This window comes from Mercenaria mercenaria, chromosome 16, assembly GCF_021730395.1.
Source record: "Mercenaria mercenaria strain notata chromosome 16, MADL_Memer_1, whole genome shotgun sequence".
Lineage (NCBI taxonomy): Eukaryota > Metazoa > Mollusca > Bivalvia > Venerida > Veneridae > Mercenaria > Mercenaria mercenaria.
Genome location: NC_069376.1, coordinates 49,753,192 through 49,774,319, shown reverse-complemented (window position 1 = coordinate 49,774,319; position 21,128 = coordinate 49,753,192). Strand labels below are relative to the sequence as shown.

General features: G+C 36.2%; 1 protein-coding gene across 1 annotated transcript in view; it reads right to left on the bottom strand.

Moving 5' to 3' along the window:
- Nucleotides 1-13,956: 13,956 nt before the first annotated feature.
- The window catches only part of LOC123539894 (PAS domain-containing serine/threonine-protein kinase-like), a gene marked incomplete at its 5' end in the record, with an annotated part of 29,548 nt that continues 22,376 nt past the window's right edge, over nucleotides 13,957-21,128 (bottom strand). The window contains one exon of the mRNA XM_053527030.1: nucleotides 13,957-20,625. Coding sequence (XP_053383005.1) covers nucleotides 20,489-20,625 — 137 coding nt within the window. The remainder of the gene's footprint in view (nucleotides 20,626-21,128) is intronic.

Below are 21,128 nucleotides of genomic sequence, written 5' to 3'. Positions count from 1 at the left end.
TGTCGAGTCCGCCAGCTGTCAAATGTTACCACCTTGGCCTTAGACTTAGGGACCCGGTTCTTGCGCATGACAACTCCGACTTATAATGGCGAAAAATCATGCCAAGTTACATCAAAATCCCACCATGCATATAGCAAGAATGCTACGGACAAACTTCAAAGTGACCTTGACCATTGGGATTGGAACATGGGGTTTGCGCATGACACTCCTTCTCATTGAGGTTAACATTCATGCCGAATATAAACAAGATTGGTCCATGCATGCCAAAGTTATGGTCCGGACAGTGGCGACTAATACGAGCTCACCGCAAGCGGGCTCGACAAAAAATCATAGGTGCTAAACAGACATTCATGTACAAAACAAATAATAAATTTTTGGCTTAGACGAAATACAGGCGAAAACTGCTCTTTAATTGAAATCGAATGCCAACAATCTATGCCTTAAACTGCTACATTTCCAACACGAAACTGAGAATTCAGTTACGGCCATACACATATGATATGGCTAAGACCCAAAACTTACGATAAATGCCTACTTAATTAGTTAAAAGCGTAATGTTTTTACCAGAAACCTTAAAACACAATCATTGACGAAGTGAAGGTCGATTGACTCAGACTTTAGAAACTGTCTGCGTACGATGCAGTAGAATAGCATTGAATATTTTTCATTATAACGGCGGCAGTCATGAGGGGTGTGGTTTTGGGGAGGGATGCAAACCATCGAGTAGTTACCAGAGAGCCAGATATTCCCATCTGAATCAACAAGTGGTAGATTATTTTCCTTGCAAACCATATATCATATGATATAGACTAAATAAAGCAAAACTTACAAGCATTTCTTTCTGACAATAGGGTATCGAAATAAAGCGCGAGAAAGTAACATCCGACAGAGACATGACATTCTGACGTTTAAGTGATGCACATTAGATATGTAACAGTTTAGTATTTCATTTGCTGGGTAACGTTTATTCATCTGAATCCAGAAATATACTACATGTATAATGAACAAAGAGCAACTATCTTCTCGAATTTTACATAAACAATTTATAATCAAGGAACGAATCGGTAAATGCCATTGACAGGACGACAGTCATCCGGTATATATGGGGAGATGCGGGAGTGCAGATGGATTTTGTCGACATTGGGTAAATTCACCAGAAACATCAGTCCGGTGTACAAAAATACATGGTCACGAGCAAATTTACCAATGTTCAATAAATGTTCCAGAAGACTTCCGAAAGCTTCCATCCAAGCGCCAACATCATACCCTTTTTTATATACACATGACTTGTTTTTAAAGTTTTGTTTCTCTTCTGTTATAAAGTCATACATAAATAAAAAAGAAATAAGTGACAGTAATAAACACAATTTCGAACAGGTTAAACGTGGTCAACGAACTTTTCCAACAATGATGACAACACTCTTTTGATATTATTAATGTTCATAAAGTATGTTTCAACTGACATCTCTATAGTATTGGTTATCTTAGTTATAGGCATAACAAATCAGCTTTTTTTTTAAATTCTAACAGTGAGAATTTTAATAGAAAGTGACATAGAATAAAACTTGGTTGTTTCGTCGGGCAATAGAGAGCTGTCTCATCTTGCAGGCTGATATGAAACGGGGAACATGTACAACCTTTCGTCTTCAATCAGTATCTGAAATGCACACACAAAATATCATATATACGAGGGGCGGTTAGAAAATTCGGACTTTTCATGCTCCTATCTTTCCACGTACAGCTACATACACATGTTACACATGAGCGAACACTACATTTTATCGTCTAAATCGGTCAATTTATGTGACAAGGTAGGATTTAGGGCTACCATGGACTCTGAGCTGGAGTATCAGAGATGTGTAATAAAATTCCAGGTCTAAGAGGGTAATATAAAAAAATCATTGACATAACACCTTCAGGTTATTTTTTTTTCTCAAAATTTAGAAAGTGTATGCATCTTTATCTGTCAGTATTGGCAAACTAAAAGTGAGTCGCTCTTTAAGTTCAAACTCGCATTTGTTTATGAAACAATCGTTAAGTTTGTTTAATATGTTCAGTAGATCTGTAGATCGGTCGGTCCGTCCGTGCCTAGGAAATATTTGGTCTATGGCTGTCCAACTTCAAACAATACTGAATTCATTTAATCAAAGGTAAAGGTCGCAACAAAATGAAACCAAGTTACCGCTGACATGCCATCATGCGGGTATATGTGTTTTACAGCTCTTTTTACAGTGAGGTCTACATACTGTTCAGATAAAAGGTTGCCCAGATTATCTTGAGAAGTGCTGTCATTTCTTTACATATCGTACAAATTGATAAAACTGCCATAATATAGATAAGGAGAGCTTAAGTTGATATTTTAAATGCTCATTTTCTCTTGAAGATTATCAAGTAATTGCTAGTTCCCATTGAAATGTTATTTGATGTCACCTGGATCAATGTAGTCTTTTTCCTATTTTTGCATTTGCTAAAATATTACTTTCCACCCTTCTGTTTTTCAAGGCAATCGGAGAATATTTATGCAAAGATATATGTGTTACGTAAGTAACGTCAAATCATCAAGTGAACGTCATCAAATGCTTGGAAGGTATACTGTGTTGTCCATATCAGAAAATTCAGTGTTGAACAGAGATATGTAATAACATTCAGTGTTTCAAATAAAAACCAAGGAAAGAGACAAACTTTATGCTGCATAAGGTGACACATGGCGACTTTCTAGCTTTTGATTGTGTGAGACACAAGGTAACCTCCTAGTGTACTAATTCTGGCAAATATTGGCACGTAGGTAGAACCATCGGCCTTTCGCACATAAAGAATTCTACACAACAGCAAGGTTTGAACCTATAACGATGGGAGGCAAGTAATTCGAAGTCAGTAACCTTTACCATTCGGCTTCGAAGGTTCTTTTTATCAGTGGTACGGAAGATTTTAAGGTGGCAAGGAGAGTGTCGCTGACAACGAAAATAACGTGAAGTCACATTTCAAAAACTAAATACCTGTTAAATGGATTGGTGCAACACAATTTAATATCCCATTTCATCAATACCAACAGGAATGTTATACAAACATTTTTTTCATTTGTTCATAGGAAGGTGTAGGGTATGCATGTAATGGTGACACACATTGAACCTCTGATTTTTACGGGACGTACTGCTTAATTTTGTTTGATGTAACAGCGTGTAGTTGTAATGGTAGTGACGTTGCCTTGGGAACAGTCAATGAATTATTATGATAATCGTCTCTCTGGACATGAGCATAATATCAAAAATGGACTAAAATTGTTTAACTTACCACCACTGAGTCTTTCTGAGCCACTGAGTCTGTCTGAGCCATAAAAGAAATCTTAAAGATTTCCTTTGATTTGATTGAATCAGGCAATGCGTTCTTTGAACGAAGGCTCTTCAAACCATCGGCTTGGAACTGTTATTAGCAAAATCACTACATGGAAGACTTAAAGTTTATATGAAAGGAAGATAAGATAAACTTGTCGTCTGTCAGTTTGTAAAGCCATATGCAACCTTTTGCTTAGAGTATTTCTAACAGACATATATCATACAAAAGGAATGTTTCTTTAAGCAAATGCTCACAATAATATTATGTGCGTGGTGTATGCGTCAATATGTGTAAAGACGAAATTTCGCTTCATGAAACTTTTGCACAAAACTGTTTTCATGTTTGACACTATAAGGTTCTTCCACTGGTTATAGGTGCAGATGGGAATTTCCGGCCTCGAGGGTAACTGTTTAGGCGGTAACGAGGTTCCTACCGAGTTACCGCCTAAACAGTTACCCGAGAGCCGGATATTCCCATCTGCACCTATAACCAGTGACAGAATCTTTTTCTTGCATACCGATATCAAGATATAATAATAAAAATAAAATCAGTTGAACGGCTTTGTTTTAGAACTATTTCTTATAGCAGCGTATTTAAACAAAGCGCGGAAGAAATGACTAATTGCAATTCTTGCCTAAATGTAGTGATAACGCATGTTTTTTCGTGTTATAACATCTGCAGATTTCCGAGGGATTGGTTGGTACCCGAGCCCGTTAGGGCGAGGGTACCAACGTATCCCGAGGGATTCTGTAAATGTTATAACACGAAATGTACATGCGCTAACCCTATTCTAGCATAAAACGCGTAAAAACTGATAAATGGATACAATGTCTCTCAACGTCATTAATTTTCCACGAAATGCGCGGGAATGTCTGAGTTGTTTTTTACGTTGACGTCATTTCGTTTTGAATTATCCGCTTTGGGGTCGAATGACGTTTACGCTTTGCCACGGAACGCGCATAAAAATTATATAAAAAGGTGTTATAACAGCACGCGAGCGCGAGAATCTCTCTGTTTACACACGTTTTCTGTCCTGTTAAAACACCCCCGAAAAGTGACAATAACAGCAGTTTTATGCTAGAATTCTGATTAAATCACTGTTTATAATGTCAAAATATGAAGGAAAAAGAAATGCAAACCAAAATCTTTTTATTTAAAAAAAGGTGAATAACTCTTTGTAAAATACAATATGATCATTTCAACCATCAAGCACACACAGTGTGCAAATCATCTAATAGAAATCCAGTAGCAGTGTGGATCACCACCAGACCCAGTACATATTTACATTGAAATTAAGTACTGTACTTAATGCACATGTTCCATATCACAAGGTTGTCATTAAAAATGTTTGTTTGCATAAGTAAGCATAAATCATCGTTATTTTAGCAGCCCCAGTTCATATATTCATTCTTCTAGGTTTCTGTTTGTGCCAACACCTCACAGCTCTCTCAAAGTCTAAGTACTTATCACATTTGTGGATGAGACGTAAGTTATGAGTAGTTTCCACTTTTAGACGGTTTCGTTCATCAGAAACAGTTCTATGAACATCTGAAAATACACGTTCCACTTCTGCAGTGCTCACTGGTAAAACGGCTGCTGCTGCGCACATTTTCTCGATCAGTGGGCAAAAGTCACCAAGAGTTCCTTTCATTTTAGAGATTGTTTTCATAACTGAAGATGGACTGTCTACGTTAGTATCATCAAGATCTTTCACAGTGTATTTGAACTGATCCCACTCAACAAGGCACTGGTCTACATCGTAGCTGTAATGTTCTGCCAAAACCTCAATTTCATCATTTCCTGCCATTGAATCACTTTTGTTCATGCTGAATACTGCCATGCTTTCACTATTTTCAAAATCGAATTTCAATATTTCCAATCAGGCTGTCGATGAACTGACTCTCGGCCTGTTTAAATAAAGACTGCTGCTGTTCTATTGTAGTGACGTTGAAATCTGAAAGAATTTTCTCTGCTTTGCACATGCTGATGCCATCAGTGCTCTGTAATCTGCGGAGTGCAGTGATGGTAGCATCCATTCTTGGCTTGATCACTGATAAATCAATCGAGTTTTTCTCAAAAGTTAATGCCAGCTGTGTCAGGGGCCTTAGTGCATCACACAGAAAATGAATAATATGAACTGTCTGATAGGTCTTCAGCTTTTTGCTTAGTCCATTTGCAGAGGGACTGATCCAAGTCGGACACGATCATTGCCACTTTCAACACTATTTTCAAGATCCATCAAGACAGCTGGATATGTGTGTCTAATGGAGGTTACAGCATCAAGATGGGAAAACCAACGCGTATGAGCAACTTGTTTTATACGTTTAGTGCCGCTTTCATCAAAGAGACTTTGAAGCTTTTCAAGAGACTGAGTTCTATTTCCAGGGTCACACATTAAACCGGAATCCACCTAAAAACCGGAATACACCGGAATACACTTTCTATAACCGGAATACACCTGTATTTTTTTAATTAAAGGTATTTTTGAAGGTTTTTTTTTATATAATTCAATCATATATATCATAAATAATCAACATACCAAAGGAAAATACAATACGTTCATGCAAAACGATTTTATAAGAGATTGAAATTCGGCGACCGCGCGGGAAATTACCATAACCTAAATACACCCGTATCTAGTCATAGCGACGTAAGCTTAAAACATTTCCGTAAGATCGTAAAGTTATAATCTCGTATACAGAATTAACTTTTAATAAACTTCTCTCAAATATTCATTCATATTTAATCTGATTGAACATGGTTCTATAACTTACAAAAAATGATAAAAAGTGTTTATTTAAGAGAATACTATTTAATTTTTAAAAAAGGACGAGGGCATTTATGTTATGGAAACTTCCCGTGCGCTCGCCAAATCCAAATCTCGTATAAAATCGTTTTGCGTTAAAGTATTTTATTTTCCTTTTGTAAACTTATTATTTATATTATACACGAATGATTTCTGCAATAAACCCTACAAAAATACCATTTATTAATAAAATACGGGTGTATTTCGGTTATGGAAATTTCCCGCGCGGTCGCCGAACTTCATTCTCGTATAAAATCATTTTGCGTAAACGTATTTTATTTTCCGTTCGTATGTTAATTATCTATGATATATATGATTGAATTATATCAAAAACCCTTCAAAAATACCTTTAACTTAAAAAATACAGGTGTATTCCGGTTATGGAAAGTGTATTCCGGTGTATTCCGGTTTTTAGGTGGATTCCGGTTTAATGTGTGACCGTATTTCCAGAGGACTTGTAATGCTTGTGAACACTAGACAGCGCATCATCAGTGTCTCTGAATTCTTTTATTGACTCGAAGCTGTCTTTGGCAGCTAATGCGAGACGGTGGTTATGGCAAACAAAACAAAAGAATCAGAGTCTGTCATTAGTTTACTTGGTTGCATTCTAGACTTCCATTTTATTTTTTGACGGCCGTTCATGAAACAAGAGCTCGTAGAACACGAAATGCCCCCTTGATGCATTCAGTAATTGCACAGGGAACAGAAATTATTTGGTTACTGTGACCTTGACCTTTGACCTACTGACCTCAAAATCAATAGGGGTCATCTGCTGGTCATGACCAACCTCCCTTTCAACTTTTATAATCCTAGGTCCAAGCGTTCTTGACTTATCATCTGGAAACCCTTTAACTGTTCCGGGTCACTTTGACCTTGACGTTTGACCTACTGACCTCAATAGGGGTCATCTGCTGGTCATGGCCAACCTCCCTATCAACTTTCATGATCCTAGGCCCAAGCGTTCTTGAGTTATCATCCGGAAACTGTTTAACTGTTCCGGATCACTGTGACCTTGACCTTTGAGCAACTGACCTCAAAAACAAAGGGTCATCTACTGGTCATGACCAACCTCCCTTTCAACTTTCATGTGGTCTACGGACCGATCGATACCGACCGACATCTGCAAAACAATATACCCCACCTTCTTCGAAGGGGGGCATAAATATACAGTGTGTAATATATTTGTTTTTAGCGTTTTAAACGTTTTATACTCGAATAGCGTTAACGAATACTTATTTCAATTTCATGATATAACATCAGTAGAATCCCTCTGGATACGTTTGTACCCGCGCCCTATCGGGCCCAGAGCATCAACAAATTACTCTGGATTCTGCACATGTTGTAACGCGAGAAAAACAATTGTTATCCCTATATTACTTGACATCATGCACATTCTAAGAGACTTACAATCTTGTATCTTGAATTGCGAGTATACTCTTCTAGAGTGAGGCAATTACTGTTGATGATCTGTACAGCAAGGAATAACACAGAAAATTTTATGTATCATCCCAGGGAGGAATACAAATCCTTTTAATTTTATGCCCCAGTATAAAGATCCCCCTCCTGTATAGAAGGCTGTCAGCAGAGAACTTTGTTTGTTTGTTTTGGGTTTAACGCCGTTTTTCAACAGTATTTCAGTCATGTAACGGCGGGCAGTTAACCTTACCAGTGTTCCTGGATTCTGTACCAGTACAAACCAGTTCACCGCAAGTAACTGCCAACTTTCCCACATGAATTATCAGAGGTGGAGGACGAATGATGTCAGACACAATGTCGTTTATCAAATAGTCACGGAGAACATACTCCCCACCCGGGGCAGCAGAGAACTAGCTGCAAAGGTTGATTTGATCTTTACATAGAACTAGCCGCACAGGTTGATTTGATCTTTTCATAGTTTTCTTTTCAGACTGCTCACGCTTGTAGTAATTATGCATGCTTTTTCATGCCTAGAGGTAAAAGTGCATTGTTTGCATTAGATACTAGGTCAATTGTCACCCAAGCCTACAACAAAGTCTTAGCGGAGTTGTCTCCAAATGGCTTCCAGGATCATTTTCTTTCGCCTCATTGTTTTCTTTTTTTTCCAGAAAATAATATTTCAATATTTTCTTCCGACTGTGTACTTCGATACAGTTAACTACACATATATCTAAAATAGGTAATGCCTGCTTGAAATTTGTATTTTTAGTTCCAAGTTTTAATGCCCACGAAATGGCTTGCAATTTGAAGCAAAATGGGAGTGTAACTTATAAACTATTTAAGCCGGATTTATGGACATTCTGTCACGTGATTTCCGTGATGATACAGGACAAAATTGTAAGTTTAAAAGATAGCAAGAATTTCAGAGATAAATTGAAAGTGCACCGAAGTTTTAACCTGAAATTCTAACTAAAGTAAAAATAGCATAATTCATGAAATACTGGTGCCAAAGTTACGGATTTCGTGTCATATGATGTGCGTGTTGTTGTAGAACAACTAATAAGTTTGGATCAAATCCATTTATTTACAAGAGACATGTAGCGAACAATAAGCATTAACCTGAAAATTCCAAGAAAAAAGGAGCATACCTGATGAAATACTGGTGCCATAGTTACGGACCTCGTGTCATAGGATGGGGGTGATGATGTGGAACAACTATTAAATTCTAAATTTGAATCAAATCGACTCAGAAACAACAGAGATATTGTGAAAATGAATCAAAATTAACCTGAAATTCCAAGTACAACAGGGAATAATTCAGAAGATATTGGTTTGACTCCAATGTGGATGAAGATATTGGGGGCATAATTCATGAAATATTGGTGCACCTTGTGTCATGTTGAATCAAATCCATTTTGAAATAACCGAGATATAATGAAAATGCATCAAAATTAACCTTAAATTCTAAGTAAAAGGGGGCATAATTCATGAAAAATTGTTGCCAGAGTTATGGATCTTGTGTCATATGATGTGGGTGATAACGTGGAACAACTATTTTAAGTTTGAATCAAATCCATTCAGTAACAACTGAGACAGAGTGAAAGTGCATCAAAACTTTAATTTAAAATTCTAAGTAAAAAGGGGTATCATTCATGAAATACTGGTGCAAGAGGTATGGCCCTTGTGTCATATGATGTGAGTGATGATGTTGAACAACTATTTTAAGTTTGAATCAAATCCATTTAGTAAAAACTGAGATAGAGTGAAAGTGCATCAAAACTTTAACCCGAAATTCTAAGTAAAAGGGGGATAATTAATTAAATATTGGTACCAGAATAATGAACCTTGTGCCATATGATGTGGAACAACTACTTTCAGTCTGAATCAAATCCACTTAGTAACTAGAGCTGCTTTTGAGAAAAGCAAACGTCTCCCTCAACAGCCTAATCATCTAAATAGCAAGTCAGTCTTTATATACTGTTTACTCACTACAATTCAAGGGCCAGAACTCCAAAATGCCTGGACCGATTTGGCTCATTATCGAACTTGTCCGAGGTCTTATGGTCAAACACATTTGGTGAAGATCGGATGAGAAATGTTCAACTTAGAGTACGGACAAGAGCAAAAAGCGCTGTTGACAAGAGTAAAAACGCCGTTTCGGTTATTCAAAGGCCATAATTCTGAAGTGCCTGGGCCAATTTGGCTAGATGTCGAGCTTGGCCAAGGTCTTATAGTCAAACACACTTTGTTCAAGTTTGTTGAAGCTGGCACTTAGAGCGCACATAAAGTGCCCCAAAGGGACTCCTATACTACTAATGATTAGTAGTATATGGGCTGTTTTAGCTCCCAAGACCTGAGTACTTCAAAGGCCATAATTCCTAAGTGCCTGGACCGATTTGTCTAGTTACGGAATTTGGCCGAGGTCTTATGGTAAAAATCATTTTGTAAAAGTTTGGTGAAGATCTGATGAGAAATGTTCGACTTAGAGTGCGGACAAGGTTTGTGACAGACACTCACACAGACAGACTGGAGTAAATCAATATGTCTCCCACACCACTGTGTGGAGGGCGACATAATACTGTAAATCTGGTATAATTTGCTGTGTTTTGATTTTAGCTATTTTTCGCGATTCGAGTTCATCTCAAATTCATAAATCCGCGTAAGTTTCCTTCCATAACATACTGATATATCTGAAAAACTAGAATGTGTCTGTAGGACACAGGATGTACCCCCCCCCCCCCCCCCCCCACTGGTACATTTGTCACAAATAAGGGGAAATAATTCAAATGTTTGCAGTCTATAGCCTCAAAAAAAAATTATGAAAAGGATTCATTATTCTATACCATATACTTTTGAGCTATGAGCATCACAAACAAAAAATCCACTATTTTGGCTATTTCAAGGGCCATAAGTCTGTAATAAACACCAAAATTTTCAAGAATGCCAAGTGTGCAAGGTCACATTATGATAAAGACTCAAGCAAGGTCTCATGAATTTACATTAAATACTTTTTGAGTGGGGCACATGATTAGGTGAAAATGTGCATTTTCAGGGGCCATTACTCTAGAAATAGAGGGCAGACCCAGATGAAAAATAGGAGGTGTGCAAGTTCATATCATGAAAAAGACTCATGCAAGGTTTCATCAATTTATATCAAATACTTTTTGAGCTAGGCGTGTCACAAGGTGAAAATGTGCATTTTTGACTATTTAAGGGGCCATAACTCTAGAAATAGGGGAGAGAGCGACACGAAAAATAGGAGGTGCACAAGTTCATATCATGATAAAGACTTATGCAAGGTTTCATCAATTTATATCAAATACTTTTGAGCTAGGTGCGTCACGAACTTCGGACTGACGCACAGACAAGAGCAAATCTATATGCTCTCGAAACTACATTTTATGTAGAATAATTATATTGCTTAAAGAACGCTGGGTTTACAAGCAGCTGGCAGGTATGTATATAACATGACAAGAGGGTCATGATGACCCTGTAACGCTCACCTGAGTAATATGAGCCATATGTTTCAAATGGCAAGCTGATGCCAAAATATTAATTAAGAAGGTAGGTCAGTAGGTCACATTCATGGTAACTGAAAGTCGGTTTTAAGATTGGTGTGTAAAACTGTACATGGCATCCAAATTTCAAGGCTGTATCTTAAAAAACAAGGAAGTAGGTCAGTAGGTCAAGTGATCCCTAATCACTTTGGGTCATAAGGTAATTATAATTAAACAGTCTAGGAAATATTATCTGAAAATTTTTGAAGTATTTTTTCCTGTGTAACTCATAATTATAACAAATGACCCCCCAGGGCAGGGCCTTTTTTTCACACAAGGGGCATAATTTGAACAAACATGGTAGAGATCCACTGGGCAATGCTACATACCAAATATCAAAGGCCTTTGACTTTGAGACAAGAAGATTTCTATGTTTTTTTTTTCCAATATAAGACTATGTTAAACTTGGTACCCTAGGGCAGGGCCTCTTTTCACCCCAGGGGCATAATTTGAACAATTTTGGCAGAGAAACACTAGGAAAGGCAAAATACCAAATATCAAAAGCATAGGCCTTGCAATTTCAGGCAAGAAGATTTTTAAGGTTTTATTTCTATATAAGTCCATGTTAAACATGAGACACCCGGAGCAGGGCCTCTTTTCACCCCAGGGGCATAATTTGAACAATTCTGGTAGTGGACCACAAGGCAATACTACATACCAAATATCAAAGGCCTAAGTCTTGTGGTTTTAGACAAGAAGATTTTTAAAGCTTTTTTCCTATATAAGTCTATGTAAAACTTGTGACCCCTTGGGCGGGGCCTCTTTTCACCCCAGGGGCACAATTTGAACAATCTTCATAGAGGACCTTAAGTTGATGTAACATGCCAAATATCAAGGCTCTTTGCCTTGCGGTTTTGGACAAGAAGATTTTTAAAGTTTTTCCTTTCGGTTGCCATGGCAACCAGAGTTCTGCATGAAAATTATCTAATGAAAATTAATTCTTTGAACAATTTTGAAAGGGGACCACCCAAGGATCACTCCTGTGAAGTTTGGTGTAATTCTGCCCAGTTGTTTTCAAGAAGATTTTTTTACAAAATGTTGACGGACGGATGAGACACGTCCCACAACGGACACTGAGCGGTCACAAAAGCTCACCATGAGCCTTTGGCTCAGGTGAGCAAATAACATTGTTTTTCTAACAGGTTACGGAGAGTATTTCCTCGATCAACTTTGTATGTGTCAAACAAGCAGAGCTCGTGTTGCCTGAGGAGATGATCCATATCATCCTTTATCTTCTGGACAACCTGATTTTTTACACATTTTGTTTACATAACAATAGGGATTAGCGGACGATTCATCACACCATTGTACTATATTCTTGTACATTACAATTATTTATGAAATGACTGTGACAAACTGAACATTTTATCAGCTATTAAATGTAATAAGAATAATCGCCCATAAATCGAATAAAGGATTAAAATACTATTTTCAATCAATTCAAGTAGAACAAAAGCAATTTGTGAGAATAATTTAACCGATTACCAATACGAAATTACCGTTACGGACCATGTATTTAACGAGTCTTTTGCGTACATAAATTAGGTTTGGTACGAAAGAATGTGCATAATGCAACCACGACTTCCAGAATTGGAATTTAGCTAATAAAAGATAAGACCTCCCGTCGCGAATTCATAAATCCGCGAAATAATTCAGGGTACGGGAAATCGCGAAATAAAGATCACGCGAATATAATGTGATTTACAGTAACTGAGATAAAGTGAAAGTGCACCAAAACTTTACTCTGAAGTTGTAAGTAAAAAGGGGGAGGGGATAATTCATGAAATACTGGTGCAAGAGTTATGATCCTTGTGTCATATGATGTGAGTGATGATGCTGAACAACTATTTAAAGTTTGAATCAAATCCATTTAGTAATAACTGGGATAAAGTGAAAGTGCACCAAAACTTTAACCTGATTTGTTTGTTTGTTTGTTTTGGGTTTAACGCCGTTTTTCAACAGTATTTCAGTGATGTAACGGCGGGCAGTTAACCTAATCAGTGTTCCTGGATTCTGTACCAGTATAAACCTGTTCTCTGCAAGTAACTGCCAACTTCCCCACATGAATTATCAGAGGTGGAGGACTAATGATTTCAGACATAATGTTGTTTATCAAATAGTCACGGAGAACATACGCCTCGCCCGAGGATCGAACTCGCGACCCCGCGATCCGTAGACCAATGCTCTTATCTACTGAGCTAAGCGGGCGGGCTAAACTTTAACCTGAAATTCTAAGTACAAAGGGGGGATAATTCAAGAAATATTGGTGCCAGAGTTATGACCATTGTGCCATATGATGTGGATGATGATGAGGAACAAGTATTTTAAGTTTGAAGTAAATCCATTAAGTAATAACAAAGATAAAGAGAAAGTGCATCAAAACTTTAACCAAAGTGCTGACGTGGAAGGACGCCGATGTCAGGTCAAGTAAGATAGCTCTCCATACTTCGTATAGTCGAGCTAACAACATAATCAGACTTTCAGTGCTTTGATACAACCCAATCAGACTTTCAGTGCTTTGATTATCTAAAACAATGTTTCAATGGCCTTAATTCCGAAGTTTGGCTAGTTATCGAATTTGGCTGAGGACTTATGGTCAAACACATTTTGTTCAAGTTTGGTGAAGATCTGATGAGAAATGTTCAACTTAGAGTGCGGACAAGATTTGTGACAGACTACAGACAGGAGTAAATCAATACCTCTCCCACATCACCGTGTGGTGGGAGACATAATAATCTTGGGAAGTAATATAGCAGCCTGACTAACTGAGTAATGATTAATGTCATTTACAACAGTCATGTGATGTTTGCTCTAATATGCATATAAGAATAAACAACAAAAACATTTGTACTTGTAATTAATATATTTGTATCTACTAGATATCTTAACTCTTCTAATGGCAAAAGAAAAGAATAAATCCTGCAATAATATAAGCTTCATGCATACTATACATGGAACGTGACTGGTTTCTTTTTCAAAAAACATACAAAGTTGGGGGTCCAAGGTTATAAAATTGTGTTAGTATACCAGTCTCAGAATAGGTCAATGCCATTGGTCAATTCAAAACTGAACCACAGAAACAACCAACCAATTGCTGAAGTTTTGAGCTCACCCCCAAACTCAAGTTTTATAAATTAAGACCTTAGTGTTTCTAAACATGATGTTTCAGTACACTGGTTTGAAATCAGTTTATATTTAACTTTTTCAAACTATCATCAATTGTATTTGAAGATGATAGTTTTCTTTAAGTAGCGCAAAAGAAAATATATCAAATGTCCACTCTAAAAAAAACCTACATGTGTAAATGCTATAAATAAAGTTGTTTAACACATAGCATAAAATTCCTTTAAAAATGCTAAAATAATCGGTAAAAGCTAAATTTCATATTAAATAAAGCTAAAATACAGATAAACTAAAGTCTGACTGAACTTCTCATCTTTGAGTAAAGCACCATTCTTACATGTCAGAAAAGTACTTCAACCCACATTCTAATGAAGGAAAAAGAGTACATAAGTTTTGATCTTGACTTCCACAAATATAAGTTGTGTTATTACAAAATAGAAGTTGACCCGTCAGAAATGTGTTCAGATGCAAGACAACCCCCTGCCCCCCTCACACACAGTCCAAAATATTAGAAATTAAGTCATTTTTTAAAACTGTAACTTAAATGATTTGTTTTTCTAAAACTTTATAAATCTGTAAATTACATATCTTCAAGAGAGAAAAAACAAATCGAAAGTTACGTAATTTCTTCAAAATGTTGAGCATTATCTTGCAGGTACCAATTTCAAAGCAACTATTTTCAAAAAAACATCCTAGTACATGAATCATTGCCAAAAAAAGAAGTCTTGTTGCAGTTTTTACAAAGGCAGTAAAACCCATTTAGAGAAGAAAAATCAACTGCTTGTGTAATATATTATTTCATATACTCTACCCCCTTGAAGCATTCCTTTATGAATAAAATAAATTGCTACTTAGAATAATCACACTATATAAGCAATAAAAATAAAACTGAAAGCACCACAACAAAATGAACACATGTTGGTGTTATAAATATATACATATTCACATGTACTGTAGTACTGTACATTTGTAACAGAACACCTCCCATATTACTAATAACTAATATGTACACTTTTTTGTAGGCATTAGCTAATGTTTCTTCTCAATCATATAAAGATGTCCCACTTAAAATATAACCAGCTCATAAGAAAAATGTTGTAAATTACATGCAAAAAACAAACAATAAGAGGACCATGGTGGTCCTGAATCGCTCACCTCTTCCCACATGACCCAGTTTTGAGTATGACGTCGTTTTTTCTATTATTTGACATAGTGACCTAGTTTTTGAGCTCATGTGACCCAGTTTTGAACTTGACCTAGATATTATCAAAATAAAAATTCTGACCAATTTTCATGAAGATCCATTGAAAAATATGGTCTCTAGAGAGGTCACAAGGTTTTTCTATTATTTGACCAATGGACCTAGTTTTCGAAGGTACGTGACCCTGTTTTGAACTTTACCTAGATATCATCAAGGTGAACATTCTCACTAATTTTCATGAAGATCTCCTGAAAAATATGGCCTCTAGAGAGGTCACAAGGTTTTTCTATTTTTATACCTACTGACCTAGTTTTTGACCGCACGTGACCCAGTTTTGAAAATGATCTAGATATCATCAAGGTGAACATTCAGATCAATTTTCATGAAGATCCATTGAAAAATATGGCCTCTAGAGAGGTCAAAATATTTAAATAATTTTAGACCTACTGACCTAGTTTTTGACCGCAGTTGACCCAGTTTCAAACTTGACCTAGATAACATCAAGATGAACATTCAGACCAACTTTCATACAGATCCCATGAAAAGTATGGCATCTAGAGAAGTCACAAGGTTTTTTTATTATTTGACCTTCTGACCTAGTTTTTCATGGCATGTGACCCAGTTTCAAATTTGACCTAGATATCATCAAGGTGAACATTCTGACCAATTTTTATGGAGATCCATTCATAAGTATGGCCTCTAGAGAGGTGACAAGGTTTTTCTATTTTTAGACCTACTGACCTAGTTTTTGACCGCACATGACCCTGTTTCAAACTTGACCTAGATATCATCAAGATGAACATTCAGACCAATTTTCATACAGATCCAATGAAAAATATGGCCTTTAGAGAGGTCACAAGGTTTTTCTATTATTTGACCTACTGACCTAGTTTTTGATGGCATGTGACCCAGTTTCAAACTTGACCTAGATATCATCAAGATGAACATTCAGATTAACTTTCATACAGATCCCATGAAAAATATGGCCTCTAGAGAGGTCACAAGGTTTTTCTATTATTTGACCTACTGACCTAGTTTTTGACGGCACGTGACCGACTTTCGAACTTGTCCTAGATATCAAGGTGAACGTTCTGACCAATTTTCATGAAGATGTCACGAAATATATTGCCTCTAGAGAGGTCACAAGGTTTTTCTATTTTTAGACCTACTGACCTAGTTTTTGACAGCACGTGACCCAGTTTCGAACTTGACCTAGATATCATCAAGATGAACATTCAGACCAACTTTCATACAGATCCCATGAAAAATATGGCCTTTAGAGAGGTCACAAGGTTTTTCTATTATTTGACCTACTGACCTAGTTTTTGATGGCACGTGACCGAGTTTCGAACTTGATCTAGAAATCATCAAGGTGAACGTTCTGACCAATTTTCATGAAGATCTTGTGAAATATATGGCCTCTAGAGAGGTCACAAGGTTTTTCTATTTTTAGACCTACTGACCTAGTTTTTGAAGGCATGTGACCCAGTTTCGAACTTGACCTAGATATCATCAAGGTGAACATTCTGACCAATTTTCATGAAGATCTTGTGAAATATATGGCCTCTAGAGAGGTCACAAGGTTTTTCTATTTTTAGACCTACTGACCTAGTTTTTGACCACACCTGACCCAGTTTCGAACTTGACCTAGATATCATCGAGATGAACATTCTGACCAACTTTCATAAAGATCCCATGAAAAATGTGACCTCTAGAGTGGTCACAAGCAAAAGTTTACGGACGGACGCACGGACGGATGACGGACACCGCGCAATCACAAAAGCTCACCTTGTCACTTTGTGACAGGTGAGCTAAAAACAGAACAGATTAGTTCCCTATTGAACAACAGCTCCTGCATAATTTACATCTTTTTACAAGAAATGAAACAGATGTTATCCAACAGTAACTTCATGGACTAACCATAATAACATGAGCTGTCTGTTGACAATGTGCTCCACTATAGGATAGGTGTATCTATTTTTTGAATGGTCTAGCTAAAAATTTGTGAGTAGAAAAGATAAGTACTCTTGCCTACACATAGCGACCATGATGGTAAGAAAGTGTTCAAAGTTTAATAGCCATATATCAAACAGCTTAGACAAAATATTGGATGGTATGTAAAACTTAAATAATTTCTAAGTCAAAAACAAGAGCACCGCCTTGCGGGTGCTGACGCTCATCTGATTTTTTTTTGTGTAATAGAAATATTGTCCTACCCATGATTTTCTAAGTCTAAAAAGGGCCATCATTCTTGCAAAAAGCAGGATAGAGTTATGTTTCTTGATGTTCAGTGTCCACTTATGATGGTGAAAAACTGTTGCAAGTTTTAAAGCAATAGCTTTGATAGTTTATGAGAAAAGTTGACTTAAACATAATACTCAACCAAGAAAATGATTTTCTAAGTCCAAAAGGGGCAATAATTATTGCAAAAAGCAGGATGGAGTTATGTTGCTTGCTGTACAGGGTCAGCTTATGATGGTGAACAAGTGTTGCAAGTTTCAAAGCAATAGCTTTGATAGTTTAAGAGAAAAAGTTGACCTAAACATAAAACTTAACCAAGAAATCTGATATTTTCTAAGTCCAAAAGGGGCCATAAATCTTGCAAAAAGCAGGATGGAGTTATGTTTCTTGCTGTACAGGGTCAACTTATGATGGTGAACAAGTGTTGCAAGTTTTAAAGCAATAGCTTTGACAGTTTAGGAGAAAAGCTGACCTAAACATAAAACTTAACCAAGAAAACTGATTTCTAAGTCCAAAAGGGGCAATAATTCTTGCAAAAAGCAAGATGGAGTTATGTTTCTTGATGTACAGGGTCTGCTTATGATGGTGAACAAGTATTCCAAGTTTCAAAGCAATAGCTTTGATAGTTTAGGAGAAAAGTTGACCTAAACATAAAACTTAACCAAGAAATCTGATATTTTCTAAGTACAAAAGGGGCCATAAATCTTGCAAAAATCAAGATGGAGTTATGTTTCTTGCTATACAGGGTCAGCTTATGATGGTGAACAAGTATTCCAAGTTTCAAAGCAATAGCTTTGATAGTTTAGGAGAAAAGCTGACCTAAACATAAAACTTAACCAGGCAACGCCGACGCCGACGCCGACAACCGCTCAAGTGATGACAATAACTCATCATTTTTTTTCAAAAAATCAGATGAGCTAAAAAGGCCATAACTGAGCCAAAATCCTTTCCTAGTTATGTGTTCTTACCTACATATGGAGACTATGATGGTAAACAAGTGGTTAAAGTTTCAAAGCCATATGTCAAACAGTTTAGATAAAATACAGACTGGTACCAAAACCTTAACTGATTTCCAAGTCCAAAATTACGCCAAATATCTTTGACATAGTTAAATACCCTTGACTACAGATGTAGATCATGACGATTAACAAGTGTTCTTAGTTTAAAAGCCACATGTCGAATAGTTTTGACAAAACATGGACTTGTACGAAAACTGAACCAATTTCCAAGTCTAAAAGGGCCATAAATTAGCCAAAATACTTGCCAAGAGTTATGCATTCTTGCCTACATATAGAGACTGTTATAATATATGATAAACGTTTCATAGCTATATGTCAATAGGTTTTGTTAGAATGTGGACTGGACAAAATCCTTGATGGAGTTATGTACTCTTACATAAAACTGGACATGGTGATGGTACACAAGTGTTGAAAGTTTCAATAGGTTTTGTCAAAATGTAGACTAGTACGAAAAACTGACGCCATTGTGAGTAGGACAGCTTTCCTTATTCTTTGAATAGTCGAGCTAAAAATCAGTATAACATAAAAATTTGAAAAGTGAAATACAGAGTATTTGTTTTTGTGTTAGCTCATGATTACTGTCAAAGTGCGAACACCAAATGCAACTTTTTCGTATGTAGCATAGCAATAGCAGAAAAGTTAGATGAAATGCCCTTAAAGGAAAAACAAATTTTCTTTGTACTGTGTTTTTTTTTAATGGTTTTAACCGATTTATTCCATTTGTAATTCCATACCAGACAAGTGAAATACAAATTTCTTAAATTTCTCTCTGATATTTCAATGATTAAATTTCAATACATTAGCTATTAACAATATTGAAACAGATGTGACACACTGTAACACATTTTAATTGAACACAATACTTTCGTTGTGCCAGACATCCTCTCATCTCTGAAGTAACAGAAGCTAAAATGCCCTTTCTCATATGATTAAATATTTTCAAATCCTGTTAATATATGTATGTATGAAAGGTCACTCTTAGACTAATAGATGGCCTGCACCAAAATGAAGGACTATATTTTATGACAAAAAAGCACAACAAAATGTGAGTATAATGACAAAAGTAATTCAGTATTATAATAACATTTTTTTTTTATAAGGTGCAAACATTTACACTGTTTTTATGATTCGGTGATATAGCAACCTTACAATGAACAAGTTTTAAAAATGTGCTGGTGGAATTAAAACACAAGTTTAAAATACATTAAGTTATCACAGCAACACATACTGTCATTTTTTCTTGTGTTATGAAATGCTGTATCTAAAAGCAGCGAGTGTGCATTTTTTTTTTGCTCCTAAGTGTGAAAAGTTTACAGAAACTTTCTGAAATTTAATTCTCATTAACGTTTTGTGGTTAAAAGTGATCCTTTTTACCATGAGGATATGTACAAGTTAGCAGGTTATGAAAATAGAATGCGTTTATATACATTGCTAACTACCTCTATGCAATGTTACACACACACACTAATTGTATACTCATTTAACACAAGAATAATGTATAAAATATATACATATGATACAAAATACAACCATATTGCACTAGATGATTTACATATTGACTTTCTCACACAATTATATTCGGCAAGTATTACACATTAAATACACAACTTGACACAAGCAAATGTTACCTAATTTGACACGGTCACTCTAAAATGCAGTGTTTAAAGCTTGGCTAGTTTTACAACATTGTTCTCAGTTATTATATAAATGCTACTGCAAGACAAGCAATGTCGCAAAAACTGTCTTTTTTTGTTAGCTGTTGCATGTGAATGAAGTACGTAGGTCATTCAGTCTAGCCGATGTTGAGTTTATGGAAGAGATTACACTTCAGTTCATCCACCTCTGAACCCTCTACATGACCGTTCATATGCTGGTCCGCCATCGGTGGAGTGTCCGGCCGATTATCAGATGCCGTGTTCCCGTAGAATTCTGAAAGTATTAGCACATCAGTATTAATTGTTATATACTTTGTTCGTACTTTGCTCCTTATGTTGCTCTTGAAATATTACAAAATATTCAATATCAGGCAAAGTAATACTGCTTCTTTACTTCAAATATCTGCAATAATCAGTTTTGCATAGCAACCAATGTGCAGTGTATCCCTGGTGTCTATCAATAATACCTTTATTTCACATAATTATACTATATTTGCCTTTATTTCATAGTTCAATATTTTTCTGTAACCTTGCAAAGTGTTATTTCTGTCAATCTCTCAATATATCAGCCTAGCACTGTCAGGTATGTTTCATTATCAAAACCCAGATAACAGACCAAAATCATGCCTTGCTTTATCTATCTTCTTTCGGTAGGATTGTATTGTCGGGTATCACAATATCCATTTATATACAAAGCACATTTCTATATACAATGAATACCGTAGATTGAGTAGTATTCATGATAGTTTTATTTTCGCTGAAATTTTCAAATAATAT